The sequence below is a fragment of the Eleutherodactylus coqui genome, chromosome 3 (genome assembly GCF_035609145.1).
Source record: "Eleutherodactylus coqui strain aEleCoq1 chromosome 3, aEleCoq1.hap1, whole genome shotgun sequence".
In the NCBI taxonomy this organism is placed as follows: domain Eukaryota; kingdom Metazoa; phylum Chordata; class Amphibia; order Anura; family Eleutherodactylidae; genus Eleutherodactylus; species Eleutherodactylus coqui.
The window spans coordinates 284,653,912-284,677,011 of NC_089839.1; the positions used below are offsets into that span (position 1 = coordinate 284,653,912).

The 23,100-nt window shown below is 43.6% G+C and overlaps 1 protein-coding gene across 1 annotated transcript in view; it reads left to right on the top strand.

Annotated features, from left to right (window-relative positions):
* FAF1 (Fas associated factor 1) overlaps positions 1-23,100 on the top strand; it is a 256,577-nt gene that overhangs the window by 175,604 nt on the left and 57,873 nt on the right. Inside the window, exons 14-15 of the mRNA XM_066597616.1 lie at positions 5,435-5,571; positions 8,261-8,349. Coding sequence (XP_066453713.1) covers positions 5,435-5,571; positions 8,261-8,349 — 226 coding nt within the window. The remainder of the gene's footprint in view (positions 1-5,434; positions 5,572-8,260; positions 8,350-23,100) is intronic.

The following is a 23,100-nucleotide window of genomic DNA, read 5'->3' on the forward strand; positions in this document are numbered from 1 at the left end:
CATTCAGAAGGGAGAAGACCGGACTGCGCAAGCGCGTCTAATCGGGCGATTAGACGCTGAAGATTAGACGGCACCATGGAGACGAGGACGCTAGCAAGGGAGCAGGTAAGTGAATAACTTCTGTATGGCTCATAATTAATGCACAATGTACATTACAAAGTGCATTAATATGGCCATACAGAAGTGTATACCCCACTTTGTTTCGCGGGACAACCCCTTTAAATGATGCTCATAGTTAGAGGTACACTAGACCCTTCAAACTATATTCAGGGGTGCACAGACTATATGCAGGGGTGCGCAGACTGTATGCAGAGGTGCGCAGACTATATTCAGGGGTGTATTTGGTGCCCTTGCATCTCATTAATGAAGCATTGTATGACCCCCGTTCTGTATATACAACTATTTATCTTCATTTTGTACTGGCCTTGCATTCTGATGGTTTTTGCATTGTTGCTTTATTACACACACAGTAACCTTTTATCCGTGTCGTATCATTAGTTTTTATGTCCCGGTTATTCTCCTTTAGCGCTCGCTGCTGTCGGCCCACCAGCTCGGCTATAAATGGCGTTTTTCCACCTCTGTTACGTTTCCAGTTCCCCAAACAACAATAGTATCCACTAGTGAGAATGACTCTGTTTTGTAACACAAGCATTTACAGAATTTCTTAGAATTGGGTTTTGGCAACATTTTTGCAACTGACAATTAATGAACAGACAGAAGAACCTGAGAAGCCTTTTGTAGAGATGCCTGCCATGTTTCCTTTATCCAACTAAATATTTGTATAATTGAGGGAGACGCAGGAATAGCGGGGTGCCGGCTGCACTGTGTTACTTACAATTCACCTCCCTCGGTACGTAGGAGGAGACCTGGATAATCCAGATCCTGCATTGTGAATGGAGCCGTGTTCCATACAGCGACATCTGGCTCTTTTGATGGTCTCCACAGGTCCTTGTGTCGGCCGGTCCTGGCTGGACTTGACCAAGGTTTCTGCTGTGCTCTGTCTAGTCTGTAAATGACCTGTATATAGCGATTAGTGCCGTTCTCAGAAATTACCTTTTCCACCACCTTTTAGTTTATTTTTTTTTTATCAGTTTACATCAGAAAAAGAAAATTGCTAAATACCAATTATTATTAATCTTGCTTTGGGAAAAATCTACAAAGTAATTGACATTTCGGTAGGGTCGTAAGATGCAGGGGGCAGATAGATGGCCATATGACTGCAGAATTTGTGGCTATAGGAAGTGTGGGCCTGAGAGGATGTCCACGTGGCAGAATACCCGGTTAGATCTTTCTGCGCAAATTCTGCTTTGAAAAATCATGGCAGAACTCTGCGGGTAAGCCACGGATTAGTCCCTCTGATTGCCACTGATCGGCTATCGGATTAAGCATTTATTAATGGGCAAGTCCTGCACGGTGCCACCTGTTGGAAAAATAGCTATTCTATGAGTCAGTATTAAAGATGAGCGAGTAGACTCGCTAAGGCACATTACTCGAGCGAGTAGTGCCTTAGCCGAGTATCTACCCGCTCGGCTCTAAAAATCCAGGGGCTGGCGCAGGTGACAGGTGAGTTGCGGGGGGGGGGGGGGGGGGAGAGGGAGAGATCTCCCCTCCGTTTCTCTCCTCTCTCCCCCGCCGCTCCCCGACCACCGTTGGCCCCCGAATCTTTAGAGACGAGCGGGGAGATACACGGCTAAGGCACTACTCGCTCGAGTAATGTGCCTTAGCGAGTATACTCGCTCATCTCTAGTCAGTATCTGACCATTTAACAAGCCTGTATAAAGTTTCAATGTAAACTCATAGGGCAGCTCTCTTCCAATAGGTGTGACTGTAGAGACATTATTCCAACATTACTGGAGTACAGAAAATTACAAAATCTGTGCAAATTAATGTATTTAAAGGGGTATACTGGGCATTAACAATGATCTATTCTCAGGATAGGTCATCAGTAGTTGGTTGGCAGGGATCCATCGCTCGAGATCCCTGATGATCAGCTGATCCTGTGGCCCATTGTCAGTGCAGCAGAACTGGATGTCCACATCGGTTTTCTGACCACAGTGAGGAGCCAGATGTGTAATAGAAGGTATTGCTCCCATTGATTTCAATGGGAGCTAAGCCATCTATTACACTTCCATCCCTGACCACTGATGAGGACGTCCGGCTGACAATGGGCCGGAGGATCAGCTGATTGCCAGGGATCCTGAGCAATGGATCTCCGTTAATAAACTGTTGATGACCTTTCCTGAGGATAGGTCATCCATAGTAAAGGCCCGGAATACCCCTTTAATCTGTCTTTAGTTCCTATGTTCCCTAGGCATCAAAATTTTTAGAATAGATATGCGTTTCTCTAACCCTTAAAGGAGTTGTCTCATCAGGACAATGATCAGGAAAGTTGCCCTCCTTTGCACTTGTCCTGTAGCGCCCATTTCACGGGAAATTTAGTAGCAAGTCAAACAAATGACCATCCATGTACTACATGGATGATCTGGGATTGAGAGTGTATTTTTGCTGGTGGTCTCTACTCTGCCTCATAGATAGGGTCCCAAGTGGGAAACACTTTTTTTATCTCTATATGTACATATGTTGCCCTTAAATTGGTATTCTGGAACTTATACTATTGATGACCTATCCTTTGAACAGTTTATCAATAATTGATCAGCGAGGTCTGCTGCTCTGCATCACAAGAAGGTCAACGTCCGGTTTGCTGTCGGCGCAACAGATTGGACGTTGGCATCGGTTATCTGGGCCAGAAGCACAATAGACACTCCCATTGCGATAAATGGGAACAATGCTTCCTACTACACTTCCAACTCTGAGCACAATGAGGTGCCAGAAGTGTAATAGGAGGCAACGCTCTCATTGAGTTCAATTGAAGTGAAGCCGTCCATTACTCTTTCGGCCTGACCACTGATGACGACGTCTGGCCCATTGCATTGACAGCCAGCCGGATGATCCGGAGTGGCGGACCCCCACCAATCAACTATTGATGACTAATCCTGAGAATAGTTAATCGATACGCTACAGATGAGACGGCCTCCATATTTATCCTGCTATCGGCATGTGATAAAGTCGCCTTTAACTTATTAACCTATTACCGTCAAACACATGGAAGACTTTATTTGTACACACGCCAATTTACCCAATAATGAAGTTCATCACTGGGGGTTAAAAGAGCATTAACCATTCATTACTATATTCTGCTCATCATTAATTAGTCATGTCATCCTCTTCACTTCTTCCCACATTGATTTTTCTCTGACATTAAGAATAAAAAAACGCTCAATTTAAATTATGTTTCATGAAAATAATTAAGTATTAATAGACTTCATTCAGTGGCGAGTTCTCAGAAATTTCCACAGTTTTGCCTTTTCTGACCCATGTTATTAAAACTCTATTATTTTTACAGACTTTATTAAATTGGATCTTATTAAAGCATTCCATATTTGCATTTGGTCTTTCATAATTCATTATTATTATGACATTTACTTTTACCTTCACATCTGAAAACATATCATAAGCTACCCTTTTCTCTTGAAAGAAATGCTAATTTCAGACTGTCCTCTAATGGAAGTGAAAAGCTTTATCAGTTTTTTCATTTATTCCAGATCATGGTAAGAATACTAATGCTCGGCTTTTATATGCAAATATGGAAGTGCACTTTTTTTTTTTGTTCAAAAAGCTTTTTTTTTATATATGTAAAATATATAGAATTGAGGAAAAAAATGTAATCAATATATATCTTTATTGTAACATTATAGTTATTGTGGCACAGTCTTCCTTGAGGTGGTGGTGTTTATTATTTTATTTATATATGCGATACATATTGTGTCCATATGATATAATGGCCGATATAGGCTCGGTTCACAGTAGCATCATGGCTCCCGTTCATAATGGGGCCGGGCAGCTAGACTCAATCCATGTATTTAAAGAGGTTGTACCGATATTACAAATTATCCCTATCCACTGTATTGCTGATCAAGAGGGGTCTTACCACTGAGACCCTCACCGTTCTCGAGAATGAGGGCCCCGTGTCCCCCTCTGCCTGTTACTTCAGAGGCTGCTACTTTCCCCCATAGTGATATCAGAATAGATGGAACGCAGGCCCACCATGCCCAGTCAACGCTTTCTTCATTTCAGTAGGACTAAAGAAAATACCCAAGTGCTTGTAGCTAGGTATCTCCACAGTCCCATTAAAAGTGAATGAGCAACAACACGCTTGCGCGACCAATGCTGCATTCAGTCTTCTCCTCACTGTGGGGGGTGCAGTAGACACTGGGGACCCCAGATCAGTGGGGATCTAAGCGTGATACCTCTACTAATCAGCAAGTTATCTTCTATCCTATTGATAGGTGATAACTTGTAATCTTGGTACCACCCCTTTAACAGACCCTGATTACTTATACCGTGGTTTGTCAGGGTTCCCATACTGTCTTTGCCCCCCAATAATAGCAGAACTCCTAACCAAATGCCAATAATTTTAAATATTATTGTGAAGTTCCTAAAAGGTTTGTCTCACAGTAACAGTCACTGTCTGCATGTCTTAAAGACGTTATACCCCCCCAAAAATATACTTTTATCACCGATCCACAGAATGGGTGACGAAAGTCTGATCGCCACCGATCCATGTCCCGCCCCCCCGTCGTCCTGTGGGTGTACTGCACTGCCTCAGTGATGAGGAGATTGAATGGAGCAGTCATTCCGCATTTGTGGGACTACTTCATTCATATTCAATCGGACTGCTGGAGACCGCCAAGCGCTTGTATTTGGCTGTTTCCGTCAGCCTCGTTGAAGTGAATGGAGCTGTGCCGCACAAGTGCAACCACCAATCCATTCAGTCTGAGTTCACAGGAGAGGGGGGCACAGAACTCTTATTCTTGGGTTTGGTGAGACTACCACTGATCAGACTTTATTACCTATCCTATGGATAGGGGATAAAAGTTACTTTTGGTGCGACGCCTGTAAGGCGCTAATGCTCCCGATTTTGAGCTAGGTGCCAGGCTGCATCTGGATTTTCAACTTCAGCCTGGCAGTTGTCTCTAAATTGCAAACGTTGGTGGCAGATGCTAGGGCTAGTGTACCAGCGCCCTAATAGGGCATATCGGTGTTACAGAGGGGGTTCCTTTATTCCCGCTCCATGTTTAGCAACCATAGCAGAGCCAATCGGGCAGTCCCAGAACTATCCATCTATTACATGGTTAATCATTGTTTGCTGCAGGTCACCCGGTTGTACGTGCCAACATAAACGCCGCTCTCTTTTCTCGCCACAGACTATGGAAGCAGCCAGTTGTTGAAGAACATGTAGCGTGTGCCACGATTTGCACTGATCTGGCGCACAGCCCTTGATACATTTTACCCCCTGACACATTGGATTTTCACGTTTACGGAACGTGTGGTGAATTCTGCAGAGGACTCATGTTTGTCTCCTGTTTATCGGCAGGTTCCTTACGTTGTGTACCCGGCATTTTGGCAGTGTGGCAGCACAGACCATCCGAACACAGAAGACTGATCAGTTTCCACTTTTTCTAATTATAATGGGAAAAAGATCATCCAATGAAGTGCTTAATGTCATCCAAGGTAAAGTATTTGTATGTAATATATGAAGGTACATCGGGGATTGTATCTGGCAGCATTCATTTTTTTAAAAATGTATCTAGAAATTAAATTTATACGGGTATATTCCCATCTAGCAGATTTTGTTCACGCAATCGCGAGTTCAGCATGCAGTCGCGCAAACAAACTTGCGATCGTGCAAACAAATGTGCGATCAGTTAGCAGTTCTCTCTTCTCCCCACTGCTGCTTCCCCGCCTCCACCAATCGGCTTCTTCCATTCCTCCTGCTTAACACAACTGCCACTTTGACACGGAGCTCCGGTGTTTCAGACCCTCTGCTCCTTTTGCTCCGTCGTCCGGTACTATTCCCTGCACTGAGGTTTTCACGCCTGGCCGATATACGGTGTCCCTCTCTGCAGGGGAAGGAGGCCAGAAGAGACGGAGCAGTGCTCTGAGCTCCTGCCCCCTCTCCACCCCTCGCCACTATTTGCAATGGGAGGGGGTGGACAGGGGCGGAGCTAAGTCTCGGAATTTAGCTCTGCCCCTGTCCCGCCCCTCCCATTGCAAATAGTGAAGAGGGGGCGGGAGCTCAGTGCACTGCTCCCCACTCTTCCAGCCTCCTCCCCCTCCAGAGAGGGACGCCGTATATCGGCCAGGCGTGAAAACCCGGCCGATATACCGTCGTCTGAAGCCGCCCTAAAAACAAGACCACCCCCACCCAAAAAAAAAAAGATGGCGGAAATGGGTTTTCTTTTTCAATTTCTCTGCTTTTTTTTTTTAAGTACATTCTACATACATTAAATGGTTCAATTGAAAAATGCAACACATCCTGCGAAGAACAAGCCCTCACACAGCTATGTCAAGGGCAGAGTAAAGAGTTAGGATTTTTGGAAAGTGGGGAGAAGAAACCAAAAATGAGAAATAAAAGAGGAGGGGGGTGTTATTAGGAGGTTTTGATATATGATGAGATGCTTTCCAGGTCTTATCACGCCTTAGTATTGCTATTGTTAACCTGTAAGTCCCTTCTATTTAATGCATGACCTTACATGTACCTTATGGTCTTAAAAATGACTGCCAGGTTAACGAAAAAACAAGTTGATCTTTCTGTATCTCTGTTCACTGATCTCCGACTTCTGAAGCGAAGTCCTTTCATGCACGCTTAAGTTCCGTAACCTTTGAACAAGTAGGAAATGTCACCATTAACATTTAAAACTGAAATAATTCCTCTTTCGCTGACCTGCTGACTCGGCACCAAGTTAATCATCTCCTTAGCTTTCCTAAAATCCTACGGGTGATTAGACTTAAGTTTATAAATGATTTGGCCGGTTGCTTCCTACAGAGGGGTCCGTGCGAGACACAAACTTTCTGCCCCCTTGCGGCGTCACTATCTCGAGGCGTTGGAGGGTTTGATCAGTTTTTGAGTGTTCCGATCTGTGGCTTGTAAGAAGTCCCCTGTAATGCGGCGCAGAGCTCGGACCGCTCATCCAGCATGGCTCGCACGTCCCCATCCTTAACTCTTCAGAACACTTAACCTGCTGCACACTAATCTGATTTCACTGAGAATGGTGTGAAACTCGGGGCAGGGAATCCAGGTGTGTAACCTTTGATAGCTCTGGTGGGATTCCAGGATTGGATGTTTGCAGACGTTAAAGCCTCGATGCTTGTTAGAACATGTTAACATTTACTGAGATGGAAAAGAGAATGGTTTAACAAGGTCAGCTTCTCTGATACAAGGTAGGCTCGTGTTTGCTCAACAGACATCTCTACGATAAAAAGGTTGTTCAGTCGATGGCCTATCCGTAGGATCGGTGGGGGTACTACACCCGGGGCCCCCCTCTGCTCAGCTGTTGAATGGCTCTGCACTGATACACTTATTTCTGCAGGAAGCAAGCAACTCCGTCCACACTACAGTGGGCAGCCTTGGTTTTATAGGCAAAGTCACTATTCACTACAGTGGGAACTTTGTCTGCAGTACCATGCCTGGCCACTGCAGTGGGACTGGAGCTGTCTGCAGAAATCAGTTCAGTGCACAAGTGCATTGGCCTGGCTAACGCCTAATTGTCAGGAGTCCATGGCGGCATACTTCTGGCGATCTATCATTGACAGCCTATACTGCAAATAGGCCATCAATAGCCTATCCGCAGTATAGGCAACTGGACAACTCTTTTAAAGAGTTGCTTAGAGAGCAATGTTGTAATATATAGCTGCAGTTGGCTATCAGGGAGTACTAGAGAGATTAATGGAGCAGTAGTGCTCATGCTCGACCGACACTCCGTTCATATAAAGTTTGTCCATGGACTAAAAGGGGTGTAGTTTTATTAGCTGGAGTCCTACTCTGTGACCACAGGTAGTCAGACTCTGCAGGCTGCTTTTGGATTGACCGGCGTTGCTCACATGACTACTAGTTTTAGACTGCTAATGAGCTACCAGTCTAAGAAGTAGCGTGGCCATCTTGGAAGACCACTAAGGGGCCCCAGACAGATCTGCAGCAGGAGTAGGCCACCAGGTAATCTAGTGGCCAAATTTTTTTTCCTGAGGCTGGAGAGTCGCTTTTAATCCTTTGTTGTCCGCTCCATAGGTAGCTGGCAGGTTGCTATTCGCTGAGCGACACCCTATTAGTAGCTGGACACTGACATATCATTGTCGTTAACATGTATGAATCTAGAGCTGTTCTACCATGCTACTAACACTGGGTCCTTCACTGTTTCGACAGGTAACACATCAGTAGATGAGCTGATGATGAGGCTTATTTCGGCAATGGAAATTTTTTCAGCCCAGCAGCAGGAGGACATTAAGGATGAGGTAAGCACCAAATTCATGATGAACTGTGCCGCAAGAAAATATTTAGATATTTGTGTTTTTGTATTAAATTGAAGCTCCATTTTAGGGTAGGTTCACATGTAGCAGATTTAGGTGCTGATCTTCACAAAAATCCACAATGTGGCGGGTTATGGTGCAGATCCGCACCAAAATCCGCGTTGAGATCCGCACCATTTGGTGCAGTTTTTGACGTGGATCTGCAGGGCATTTCACCCTTTTAACCGAAGGGGTTAAAAGAAATTGTCTCACCAGGTTCATGAAGTTTGACGCTGAGCTCCAAGTCACGGAGGTGGGGCGCACTAGCCCCTCTACCTTTTTGTGTATCGGGAGAGAGCTGTTACTCTGTATGCTGCAGGCGCAGAGAGGTGACCATGGTTCGCTGCCCTGACTTATGCTAACTTCACACTGGCAAGCGCGATGAATCATGGCCCCATATCGCGCTAGCCATCCATGTGAAAACCTAACGATGCGAGGCGTTTGCATGTCAAAATAGCCTCGCATCACTTCGGGGAAGAAGGGATCCTCCGGCGCGGCTGTCAACCGCAGCAGAGGATTGCAGAGTGTCTCACGTTGTGCTCAATGGGACATCTCACATCGCATTGCATGCACGTGGCCCGATGCTGCCGCCGGCCCCATTGAGAACAATGGGCGCTGCAGCGATGCTGCAAGACGGAAGGATAGTATGACGTTCCATTTTCGTATGAGTCACACACAAGGATACAACGTGCAGATGTGCGGTCTCCCACACACTGCGTAGCACATGAACGCATTACCCGTGTCCTCTGCACTGCAACTCACGCTCACCCGTGTGTATGCACCCGAAGTCTGCAGCAGATCCGCATCAAAATCCAATGGTGCAATTTTTTTTTAATGCAGATTTCCATTCCAGAAAATATGCAGCAGCTCTGCGTCGTGTGAACGCACCCTTTGGGTTTCTTTTCTTTGAGCGTCCTGCACAAGTCGGGGTTTACAGTAATGCACTATATTTTAACACAGGTGGAAAACATAATTGAGCTAAAATGTGTGCGTGCCGCATTCAGCTAACGCCATATGCTACGTTAACTTTAGTGTCTGCATCATATGAAGGGGTTGTCCAGAGTTAGAGAAACATGACTGCTTTCTTCCATACATGGCGACACACCTGTCAAGGGCTTGTATGTGGAATTGCAGTTCTATTGCAGTAAAGTGAATTAGGCTGAACTGCAGTACCACACACAACCTGCAGAGAGGTGTGGCACTATTTTTGGACAGAAGTAACTGTGTTTTTCTAATTTTGGACAATCACTTTAACGCAGAGGAAACCACATATTTCCACAGCAGAAAAGTTTACTATCAAAGCGAATGAGATGAAATCAAAAAACACTGCAGATTTGCTACTGTAACTCTAACTTGCGGATCTGCTGCTGATCTACTCGGGAAATTCTGCAACAAGTCTGCAGTGCTTCCGCACCCTAATACTGTCAATACTCCATGGCCTGAATACCGTATGTATGATCAGAAGATGAACTGCATGATATAGATGCATTTCTGAAGATGGGTGCTGTTTACTTGTTAAAGGGAACCTGTTACAACCATCTTACCCCTAAAACTGACTTTACTAGTCATCAGGGGATGAACAATCGCTTCTCATGCCCCGTCTTTTCCTAATGAGCCTATGTGTCTCTTCAATGAGGTTCCCCCCATATGCAGATGAGTAGAGAAGGGTCATCTGTCCAAGAAGTTGCATGCTGATTCCGGAGCTGCTGAGCTGGCCACGTCCCTTTCTCGTGATAGACAGGATTTTCTGTGTAACTGGGAATGGAAAGAGCCATCAGGAGGAAAGGGGTGTGGTTCGCTCTACTGCTCACGCTTCGGTGACTCCTCTCGGCCTGCTGACGCTTCTCTATTGATTTGCATACTGTGGGAGATAACTTTGGAACTAATTGTGGAGATACTTGGGCTCATTAGGAAAAGAGAAGTGATTGCCGGCCAGTGAGATCCGTTTTAGGGGTGAGATGGTCGTGATAGGTTCCTTTTAAATCTAGACAATTATGTCTAAAATTGAAAAATGACATTTTTATTTTCTTCTTCTTTCAAGAGATAGTTAAAGGTGTTTGTGCCACGTTTGTGAAAGGTAGGTGGTGGAGCTACCATGAGGGTGGATATAGAAAGTTTGATGATGAATAGTGGTACAAGTGAAGTAGCGCTCATATCCTAGCTATAGAACATCATTTAACATGCAATTAGAACGTGACTTTACCATTAAATGGATAGGTTACTATTTTAGCCTTTACCATGAAGCCATTATAAACAAGGGGGCAATTATATACCGGACTGGGCAAAAGTTTTAAGTTGGTGTGGAAAAAATGCTGCAGTGTCAAAATGCTTTCAAAAGTACAAATGTTAATTCAGTATTGACAATTAACAAAAGAGAAATATAAATCCAAATAATACTTGGTGTGACCGCCCCTTCGCATTTAACCTTTTCCAATCCACTGTCTGACGTCTGAAGACATTATGATTTAAGGCTGTACAGCTCCGATGTTGGAAGACGTCCGTCGGGGTTCTCTTACTGTATATTGCCAGCCTCTCTGCTGTCGGAGCCTATCCAACGTGTCACCTCATGCAGTACTGGCTTTAGCCAGCAGATAGCGCAGTTGTATAATGGCAGAAAAAGAGTAAGGCCCCTAGGAAAACCGAGATAAAAATTGGATTGGAAAGGGTTAAAACAGCATCAACTCTACTGGTGTATTACACTCAAGTTAGTGGAGTACAAATGAGATGGAACATGTTAGCATTTCAATAAGGAAAGTATTAGAATAGTACACTTCTAGGCTCACAGTTGTTGAAGGAACTCGGGTGTAGGCTCGCTCAAATCCTTCTGTCTCTTCGTGTAAATTCTAGGAAGAATATGAAGAAGCTTGAAAAAGGTCTCCTTTGGGCCAAAACATAGCTTGCCTTCCTTTAAAGACCATGAAGCAATAAAGGTTATTTTTTACTTTTACTGCTTATGCTGCCACTCCTTTATATTCTTCCTGGGACTGCATATGGAGACTCGAGGTTCAGACTCCTGTTTAGTGGCGTGCATTACTCTCCCCCCACCTTGAAGAGGTATTGACTGAGTGCTGCTGGGTACTGTCTTCTGGATTCATGTAAGTCCTAGACAGACTCAGTGATGGTGAGATCAGGGCTCTGTGGATTCATATCATCACTTCCAGGACTCCTTGTTCTTCTTCACACTGAAGATACTTCTTAATGACATTGGCTGTATATTTGGGGTTCTTGTCCTTCTGAAGAATAAATTTGGAGTCAATCGGACCTGATGGTATTGCAGGATGGATAAGTATCTGGTTGTAATTCTCAGCATTGAGGATACCATTAATCCTGACCTGATTCCTGATTCACTGTGCTTTAATGCAGCCCTTAACCTGTATGTATCACTGCTGTCTGCAGACACTCAGTTTTGTCCCGCTCTCCATTCCTTCTGAGAACAAACTGCCTTCTGTTATATTTCGCGTTTTGACTCAGTCCGGAGCTCCTGCTGCTGTTTTCTGCACCCCAGCTCTTATGTCTTTGTGCATAGTTGATTCTCTTGGCCTTGTTTCTATGTTGTCTTTTTGACTTCAGTTCTTCCATGAAGACCACTTTGGGCCAGACTTCTCCAAACAGTAGATGGGTGTACCCGGGTCCCACTGCTTTCCGCCAGTTCTGGGCTGATGGTACTGCTGGTCATCTTCCGATTTCTAAGAGAAGCAAGCAGTCTTCCATCTGCTGCACTAAGTTTCCCTGGCCAACCACGGTCTTTGATTTCCAACGTTGCCTGTTCCTTGGTGCTTCTTCAGAAGTTTGAACAGCACATCTTATAATCCTATAAAATCCCTGACTGTGCGAGTGTACCTAGAGGAATCGATGCTGTTTTGAAGGCAAAAGGTGGTCACGCCAAATATTAATGTGATTTAGGTTCCTCTTTTTTTATTTCACTTTGCATTTTCTTAATTGAAATAAACCTAAACTATCAGTCTGCTCTCACACCCGTATTAGGGCTCCGTTCAGGGTGTCTGTCTATCTTCTCCAGTTTTAAAGGAGAGAAACTGAAATAAAATAGGAAAAAAATGATCGATTTTTCTCCCCATTGATTTCAATGGTGTTACAAAAAAAGGAAAGGAAAAGTAGAGGCTTCAGTTTACTTCCGTTCCGTTAGGTTTCCATTTTTTTTTGGGGGGGGGGGGGGGGGGGATAGGAGAATAGCGCAGTCTGCTGCATTATTTTTCCGTCTAAACAAGTATAAAGCTGGCAGTATGGAAGCCTTTTCATTTGCTTTTTGCTTTTTTTTTAACCTTTTTAACCCTATTGAAATCAATGGGGGAAAAAAGGTCAATTTTTTTCAGTTTAATTTCAGCTTCACGCCTCCAAAAACAGAGCAGAGAGACGGAAACCTGAACTGAGCCCTAAAGCAGGTTGAAAGCAGCCTAAGGCCACTTTTGCATATCCGTTTTTTTTCTCTCTCCGTTACTGCAGATTTTTGAATTCCACGGTAATAGCGGTTTAACGCTCCCATTGATTTCAATGGGGCTTCGCAGACATGTGCTAGATTGAGCGCATGTCTGCTCTATTTTTCTGCCTTTAGCGCACCTCATCACCCATCACAACGATGAGATGTGCTAAATCCCACTGTCGGCCACAGGAGCCTTGCGGCGTTTTGCCTAGCACATGTGTGGAGAGCGGCCGACCGCTTCTGCTTTTGAAAGCGTTCTTACTTTGCATCATTTTTTTCCACTCCTGCCTAAAACTTTTGCACAGCGCTGTACTTTGCTCGGAGGCCCCAGATCCTGAGGACTTGTACGTGTGCTCAGAGGGGTTAATATAAACTATTTATCTTCTTATGAACTCAATACATTTAATACGTTTTTATCCAAAGGCAGAGACTCGGTTTAGGAAAATGGATCCTTTTAAGCTTAATCCCTCGGCTCTCTTGCAGGGCATGTTAACGCACCGTAATTGGCTGCAGACACTTCGGGAAAGTTGCCAGTTTTGCAGGAGACACAGTTTTACAGTAATCGGAGATGAGGGAAGAAGGGAAGGTTTATCTCATGCCCTTTGTGTTGTTGACACTGAACGTTTGAGGGGGAATCAGTAGGAATGTGTAAGACATGGTGCGCAGGAGTCGGCAGGGTCCTGCTAGGACCTGTGATGGACAGCTGCAGTCACCGGCATACCTGGGATCCCATAGGCGGCGCTCACGATGGCGAAGGATCAGTCAGGACAATATTCAGATTTTTAATTAAGGAAAAGCTCCCAGGATTCTGTAACATTTAGCATCAATTAAAATGCCGAATTGTTAATGGCGTCGGGGTATTCACTCAAAACTTGCTTCATCTTAATTAGTTACAATTGTATTCTAATCGACTACTTTTACCATGGGATACAGGCGCACTCTGTAGTTTGTTACATTTGTAAGTCTGGCATACTTGGAAGCAAGAAAAAGTAAATGAACCCTTTTGAAGTACCTGGATTTCTGCATTGATTGCTAATAACGTGGTCTGATCTCAGTCACAGGTATGGGGACTCTTACAATTTAACTCAAGCAGTTGTACTGTTCATGTCTGTTACTGAGCACTTTGAGTAATATTCACAGTGCAGGGAAAAAAATGACATGTACCCTTGAATTTCAAGGGTTTTTTCCAATTCTTAACCTTTATTGATAGTGGGGATAAGAGTTGTAGGTGGAAAAAGAAAAACATAATACCACCCCGTTGCTGGGCTTGTGCTCCCATGAGTCTGTTTATATCGGCTACATCGGTCATGTGGTTACCCACTTGACCGCTGTAGCCAATCAGAGGCCCCGACACGGGATGTCAGCAGCAGGGGCTTCTACAAAGCAAGCTGACATGACAGGTTTATGAGACGTTGCAGGTCTGACGCCATGGCGCCGAAGTGTCATTCTCATACATCAGCGCCACTGTTGAGTACATTGCTAATATATAGTTTTAGAGAAAGGGACAAAAGTATCTAAAGAAAAAATTACAAGCATTTCCTGGAGCTTCAAATAAGATCTGCACAAGGTTGAGGAGACATTTTGGATCATTGCTCCCTGTAACGGTGTTTCAGTTCATCAATATTTATGGTGTGTCTTGCATGCACTGCCCTCTTCAGGTCATGCCATGACATCTCTATAGGGTTAAAGGGGTTTTCCGGGACATTACTACTGATGAGATGTCTTCAGGATAGGTCTTTAATAGATGATCAGCGTTGGTCCACTGCTTGGAAAGCCAGCTGATGTTAGGCTAGCTGGCATTGCGGGCAGAGCCAGAAGGAGACAGCTTTGTCTCTAATGTAGCCGTCCCATTGATTCCAAGGGAGGCTGCGCCTGTAATACCAACCCAGGTTGCTGCAATGTGGACAGAGCTGTCTGCTTCCAGCTCTGTCCACAATGACAGCAAGTTCAATGAAGAGCTCATCGGCAGGGATCCCCAAGCAGCAGATCAACTACTGATTACCTATCCTAAGTGGTATTGAATGAACTGAAACAGTCAAAACTTGTTGTGGGTCGAACTTTGCCTAAAGTTCGGTTTGTCAAAAACCTGAACCTTAGGCAGTTTTCTTTGCCGAACCGCCTTCTTTTTTCGTTTTTCCTCCCTTTTTTTCCCTTCTTTTTCCCTTTCCTTTTTTTCTTCCTCCTTTGTCTCTTTCCCTTTCTTCTTCCTTCTTTTTTTCTCTTTCCCTTTCTTCTTCCTTCTTTTTTTCTCTTTCCCTTTCTTCTTCCTTCTTTTTTTCTCTTTCCCTTTCTTCTTCCTTCTTTTTTTCTCTTTCCCTTTCTTCTTCCTTCTTTTTTTCTCTTTCCCTTTCTTCTTCCTTCTTTTTTTCTCTTTCCCTTTCTTCTTCCTTCTTTTTTTCTCTTTCTCTTTCTTCTTCCTTCTTTTTTTCTCTTTCTCTTTCTTCTTCCTTCTTTTTTTCTCTTTCCCTTTCTTCTTCCTTCTTTTTTTCTCTTTCCCTTTCTTCTTCCTTCTTTTCTTCTCTTTCCCTTTCTTCTTCCTTCTTTTCTTCTCTTTCCCTTTCTTCTTCCTTCTTTTCTTCTCTTTCCCTTTCTTCTTCCTTCTTTTCTTCTCTTTCCCTTTCTTCTTCCTTCTTTTCTTCTCTTTCCCTTTCTTCTCCCTTCTTTTCTTCTCTTTCCCTTTCTTCTTCCTTCTTTTCTTCTCTTTCCCTTTCTTCTCCCTTCTTTTCTTCTCTTTCCCTTTCTTCTCCCTTCTTTTTTTCTCTTTCCCTTTCTTCTCCCTTCGTTTTCCTTCTTTCCTTTTCTTCTTCCTTCTTTTTTTCTATTTACTTTTTCCCCACTTTTGTTTCTTTTTCTGTTTTTTCCCTTTTTTTCCCCCTGTATTTTTTCCGTTTTTGTTCTTTTCTTTTTCCTTATTTCCTTTATCTTTTTATTCATTTTTTTTTCTGGCCTTTTTTTTTCCAACTTATTTTTTTCTGCCTTTTTTCATTTTTTTTTTCTTTCCTGTTCTCATGTTTTTTCTTTTTTGTTGTTAAATTTGCCTTGAAAACAGCTTCAAAGTACTTATATCCAGTCCTAGGTGAACTAAGAGGGTTATGCAGGACTAATATGGCTTTAGACTGTTATACACCAGTTTTAGAGGGATTGGTGAAGTTCCAGTCTGTTTCAAACAAATTCTGACCAAGCTGACTGAACCAAAGGTTTCAGACGTTCGCTCATCAATAATCCCGAGGATAGGTCCATGAGTAGTAGAGTCCCAGACAAACCCTTTATGGTCAGGGTTCTCATCATCATCTTTTTCAACCAATCTTTAGTTGATTTACTTCATGTCTTACATGTAGTAGCAACAAACCTCATTTTTTCTAATTCCAAAATGTATTGTATTACACTACTTGTGTTTTTGGTTACTTCTTTACAGAACATGCAAACTATACATCCAGAACCATTGGGATATAGCCGATAAATAACATATTCTTTAGAGCAACCTATGGACACGATGACTCTATTGCATTGGTCAGTCAGTCTAATACCCCAACCCCCAATGAACAGCATTAATATTATCCTTGTGGCTTTAACTGGTATTGTTTCTCTACCATATTCACTGTAATTAGTAACCAGGAAAGAACGCCAGCTCACCCAGCCTCACTGATCTTCTCCCACTACATACAAGGACACAAGAGTTGCTGGTTGAGCACCATGAACAAGGAAGGAGGAGTTACAGCACTTCAGAAATATAAAACTGACTTTATTTATTCTATGTACATAATCATAAACCATGCATAGAATATAACATCCCTACGCGTTTCGAATCAAGCTCTTAATCATGGAATCGTTTGAAACTCGTAGGATGCTTATTTCCAGTAGCAAAACCGGACACAACCCATAGACAGGAATGGCACGGTTACTTTGGAGAATGCAGCAAAACCCTCTTTTGTAATTTTGATATAATCCTTTTATATCCTACTTACTAGAACACTTAAATATTATCTCTTTTTAAACCCTGACAAACGAGACGAAGCTCTAAACTTGCTGTTACATCCGCATAGGAATACATTCTTTTACATAGTGAATGTAATGCCATCAGAAGAGGGCGATGAAGAACGTTGTAGGACTTCAAACCGCGTGACGCTCTACAGCTGGCGAACTGGGGCATTTTTCAGCCAATATAAGACGCCTACCATGTTTCTACTTTTGCCATTTTGGGTTGCCGTGAAGGTGAAGTGTTTTGTCCTGACATTTATATGGTGGTGTGATGACCGTTCACAATGCCAGGGTAGATTTTCCATTAGTCGATGTGTAGAACTGATGCAAAGTTGCAAGAGGGTGCAGTTCTCCTTTAGTCTTAATAGCTGTCATTTTTTACTCTGATTAGATACACTGTTGGTAAAGGTTTAGAAAGAGAAAGTTTACCTATTTTGACTTGTCATGATGATTTTATGACAGGCCTCAATGCCACGCTAGACTTTCCTTTGCTTGATCTGTATAACTATTATGCAAAGTCGCAGAAGGGTGTAGTTCTTTCAGTCTTAATCTTCTTAGCTGTCATTTTTTATGATGATTATATACATTGTTGGTGAATATGTATAAAGAAATAGATTATCTATTACTGAACTTTCCATCCCTGGAACTGATTCCCACACTTGATCTGAGCTAAAAGCGGATTTTCTTTCATCCCATGGACATGAGAAAAATCAATATTTTCCTTTTTTTTGCGGCTTAGGGTTTTAACACAAGGCTGTTTCCTAGAAATCCCATCCTATAGTCTATTGTTCATACCAACCTGGCCCCTAGAAGATCAAAATGTATCTAAATGCAAGTTCCTTTATGCCCCTGACAATAGAAAACAGGATACAGATTCCTTCTTCTGTTACTGTTCTCGTCTCAATAGTTACATGCTGTTAATGAAAACCACAAGACGATCAACAGAGTAGCTTTGTGCCGTACGACCACAGTATGTCAGTGTGATGTTTGCAGAGCTTGCACAGAGCATTGTTGTTTTTGCAGCTTGTTTCCTGTGAAATATATTAAGATTATTTGCAAATGAACAAATCTGTGGTTTGAGCGGACGCAAATCTGTAGAATATGAGACAGCAGGTCATACCCATAGAAGGAACTTCCCCATGGTAGAAGCGGAGGTATGTTAACTTCTGCTGAGCTTAATAGGTACAAACCCAGGATGGAGATAAAACTGAACAGTAGATGGACTATTAAATAGTAACAATGTGCTTTTGGTCGTACTGACTCCCCCGTTATGCCATGAGGCATACAGAGGCAAAGTATGAGCCCTTAGAGTAGTATAGGGATTAAATTATCACCCTGTATTGCTCAGATCATGTACAGAGCCATAGTCTAGAGGGATTGTCCCATAAACGAATATTAATGTAGGCTGTTAAATCAAGCAACACATAATTTTTCAATTGGAGCCATTTAGGAAAATGGCTCCAGTGTTTAGATACTGTTATGATGGCATCCTCCACTGTTTTGTTGAGGTCTACCTAATGCATTCAGCGCTGGAGGTAACACAAACTTAGTGCCATCGCCCTGATCCTCTTGCACATGGGCGGGCGAGTCATTGCTACTATTGTGTAGGCCAGCCAATAAAGTACGTTCACCTGGCTTTAAAGGGGTGTTGTGAGCATTTAACTTCTTTTAGTACTGATGACCTATCGTCAATACTCAGGATAGGTCATCAGTAGTTGATCTGTGGGGCTCGCTGCTCAGGACCCCAATGATCAGCTCATCTCAGCCCTTACACTCACTGCAACTGAGCCAGACGTGCGCAATGGGGTTGGAACCGGAAGTGTTAGAGAAGCTACAGTTGCCATTGATTTCAATGGGAGTGAAGCCTTCCATTACAGTTATGACTCTGAGCCTCGTGTGGGAGCCACAAGTGTTATAGAAGGCTTTGCTGCCATTGAAATCACTACAGCATTGATAGAAACCATGAACTAAGGAAAATAGTAAAGAGAAGAGAAATGTAGAAATAAACAGAAAAAGCGAAAAGCATATGGCGGGGAGAGTAAGGGAAAAGGGAAATTTAGGAGGTGTGGGGAAACGTAGGCGAGCTTGGCAAGAGCGCCACATAAGAATTAAGGGAAAGAAAAGAAGAGGAGAAAAAGAACACACATTACGTCAGGGTGGGGGCAAGGGGAGAGTGAGATGGACGGGCATAATCGATCCAGGGTTTTTTAATTTTTAGGGAGTCGGTCGTTTTTATGCAGAAGGATACTCAATAATTTCTCGTTTATGAAAAACCCATCCATCCTGGCCTTAACTTCTTGTAGGCGAATGGTGATTTTTTTTTTACCCCAAGAGTGAGCTATGGTTTGCTTAGCTGCCAAATGGAGGAAAGTAAAAAGTTGCTGCTGGGAAAGAAGATAAAGCTTGAGCATCATGATCCAGCAAAGCCACCCACGGATCGCGACAGAGGATACTATGAGAGACTAATAATAATAATCTTTATTTGTATAGCGCCATCATATTCCGCAGCGCTTACATAGATGGGGGATACAGAAAGACAAAAGTACAAACATTACAGAACCACGGTTACATAGTAATCAGCTGATGGAAACAATAGGGGTGCGGGTCCTGCTCCAACGAGCTTACATTAACTAAAGAGTCTATGGGTCAGGCCGTAGATTTCCGTCCAATAATGGATCATCCTAGGGCATGTCCACCATATATGGAGCATTGTACCTGAATTAGTACACCCTCTAAAGCAGGAGGCTGAGTAATTTGGCACGCAATGCACTATCTGGGCAAGCACCAAATACCAACTCACGAGCACCTTGTAAGCTGATTCCAAGGAAGTAGTGTTAGTTTAACATTTGGAAATCATGAGCCATGTTTTGTTCCAAGCAGCAGGGTCTCTGCTCTGGGCTATATCTTGCTCCCATGCCCAGACATAGGAATGTTCATAGGGGTTTGTTGTCTTGTTCAAAGTAGAGTATAGCGTTGAGATCAGGCCTGAAGAGTGCATGGTGTACACACACACATACGCTCACAATGTGGAAATTTAAGAAAGCCTTCTCCACCTCACAAGGGTGGACGCCCAAAGTTGAAGAAACCAAAATAATTTGAAGAACTCATTGGAGCGCCACCAGTCGAACGAGGAGGTAGCACCCCTGGGGGAAAACCAGGATTGTAATTTTCACATGAATTTCTCCATATTCCTTGATGAAATCTGCAAAATTTCCTCTCCTATTGATTTCAATGGGAATCTGATGAGAGCCTTGATGTGAGTGTCTTAGACTTGCATAGACAGACTGATTTCAACTCCACACAGAAAACAATAGGATTGGGGTTGTTAGAATTTTGGGTCACATGGTTTACTGGCGACTGATGTCAGAGGATCAATAAAATACCAGCTAAGAGAGTTCCCAGCACTACATATCATCTACTCCCAGAGTGCTTCTTTACAGTTACGAAAAAGTTTCAAAACTTGCTCAGAAAATATTTAAAACCCCATACTCTCCTTATGCAATTCCTTGCTGTTCTCTTTCCACCGATGCTCAAACCCCGCTGCTCTTTACTTCCTGCTGCAGGTAAGATGCCACTAACATAAGGGAAATGTGACCACTACGACCAAATCATCAGCTTATTTTGGTCGATCAGCTGCAGCGCCCACACGTCTCTCTGTGTGGGACATCATCAATGCTGCTGTAACAATTGGTGGAGAGCAGCGGGGTACCAGGCACTGTTGGAACGACGGAAGTGAGGAATTGGGTCAGTTAGGTGAATATGGGGTTGTTTTTTCAAGTTTTGCCCCCATTTTGAGCAAGTTTCACAACTTTTTTTTTCCATTGGCTGCACAGCTCCTTTACGTGCCTACTCACCAAAACATTGTTTAAAGTCTACCTCCGCGCAAGGGATTTGAAGTCATTTATCAGGAAAATCGAGCTCTGACCTTTTATCAGGATTTATTAAGAAATTAATCAGCACAGAATTTTAAACCTTGAAATGATGGAAAGTTGTTAAATGGTTTTCTCCAATTATGGTAGCAGGGAAAGCACTGGGTTAAGCGCTTCTCTTACATATTGCGCATTGGCAGGAACTCCTTACGATGATGGACAGGTTCAGCCTGGAGTAACAGACATGAATAACACTTTAGGTTGTCGCTTTCAAACCTAACAAGTCTTAATGCTCCGAGCAGTCAGATTTTAGCTTTTTGCACCTGAACCATGCCTGGGGTTACAATCTGAAAGGATTACAGTAACACTTAGTGACAAGCTTGCTGCGGGTGGGGTTGCGATATTGTGACTCAGCCTACCTGAGGATCTCTTCCCCATACGTTTTTATTTTTCTCCTGTCAAACTGTATTACAGTAGGCTGGCTGGATACTCAACAACAATGACAGATGTGAAGCACTCTGAGTGTAAGACCTGTAGCATTTCTCACCTTTTCTGCCCTGTTGTTCTTTCAAGAATGTTACTTAAATTGACACTAACTTTTCCCACAACCTCTGCTCATCTAACAGCCTATGTGTATCATCAATCTTGGAATAAACGTGCATTAAAAAAACATTGTTTTAGCACTGAAAATTAAGTTTGAAGAGGTTGCCAATAACGGTCTCACTTTCAGCACCTTTGCAATCCACTGCTTGTTGTTAGGCATTTGGCTTCTCTAGGAGCAGAGACATACGGGCAGTGGTTTGCACTGCTGCCTTGAAGTCGTGGGGTCTCAGGTTCAAATCTCATCAAGGTTAGATTCAGATCTAGAACTCCAGCACTGCAAGGCAGCAGTGCTAAGCCAACACACATGCCTTTTCTGCTCAGAGCACACTGCACTACAACCCTGTTACAATAAATCTACACCTGTACACACATCCATCAACCTAGAGTACTGTATTGTACGTTAAACTGGTACTAGGAACAAAGTTTCAAAGTTCATATTCCAGGGTGTCCAGGAGGGCCACTGTGAAAGGGCACTGCCAGAAGAGGTGCAAAGGCATTTCCTCTGCAAGTGGACATCTTGGGCATTATATCTGGTGTTGCATAGGCCATGACTGTGCATGAAGGTTCTCGGGCTCAGGCCTCCCCAGGACTTTGTGCCCATTGGTTAGCCTGTCAGAAGCCACATTCTTCCACACAGTCTCAGTGGTGACCATGAGCAATCCTGGAGTAGCCTCCAAGGTCTTGGGTTTCCACAGGTCTGGCTTGAGTCCTACCAGTTGGTGTTGTCCTGTAAGTCCTGTTGGGAATGCAGTTGTCTCTGCAGATCCCTGAAGTTGCACATCTTCTCACACGCTTGTGAGTAGCCCTTCACCTGAAAGAAGCTACGAAACTTGACTTTAATGTATTCCCACCATATGCCTGTTTTACTGAACATACATTTGTAGTTCCTCCAAACAATGTAGGTGTCCCTCGGCTCCTCCATTACCTCCTTCCTTTGCAGGAGGGCACAGTTAAGTTTTCAGGAGCCTGGACCAGGGGAAGTAACCCAGAGTCCAGGACCACTTGAAGCTTAATGCCCTTGTGGTCAGAGAAGAATCTGAGGGACCATAAAGCACCCAAGGTTTCTTTACCCAAGATGTGAATACAAAGTATATACAGGATCACTGCAAGCCATTAGGGCGGCTCCAACTGTAGTGGTTGGTGGGCAAGCCCAGCTGAAGGTGAATCGGGGGGCTGGGTGGCGCAGGGACCTTGTGACAGGACCACTAAGGCAGGAGATGTAGGGAAGGACCTGGGTATGCTAGGGGTGAGGGGGTACTGCTTTAGTAGAGTTGACACTGGGGGTGTGGTTGCTTGGGTACCCTCGGTGGGGTGGCAATCTGGAGGCTGGTAGCTTGGTTGTGACTGGGGGCACGACACAAGCTGAAGGGACGGGACTTTCTCTTACCCTCCGTCTTGTTGAGTAGTATATGAATCCTGACAAGTTGAATGCAGCAGTGGTTTGTGATACTCTTCCATTCCTTTAATTTCTATGGGGCCAATGGAAACCGCAAAGCACTGTACTCTGCTCTTTTTATCACTCTTGTAGACATTGAATGAAGCAGCAGGGTGTATGTGTGAGCACCACTCCATTCAAACTCCCCTTCTCTCTGGTCATGCTGTGAGGAGGAATGGGGCCCCTTCTAGTGATCGTGGAGCCCCCAGTGATCAAAAATGTATCACCTCTAATCCATATTACACGTATAATCACGTATTCATCTGAACTTTATATTGTTTTTGAACTCAAATTTGGCATCCTCACAATTTTACCTCTTTATCAATTTCGAAAGTTTCTAGTGAATGAGAATAATTAAGATGAAAATCCGTTAA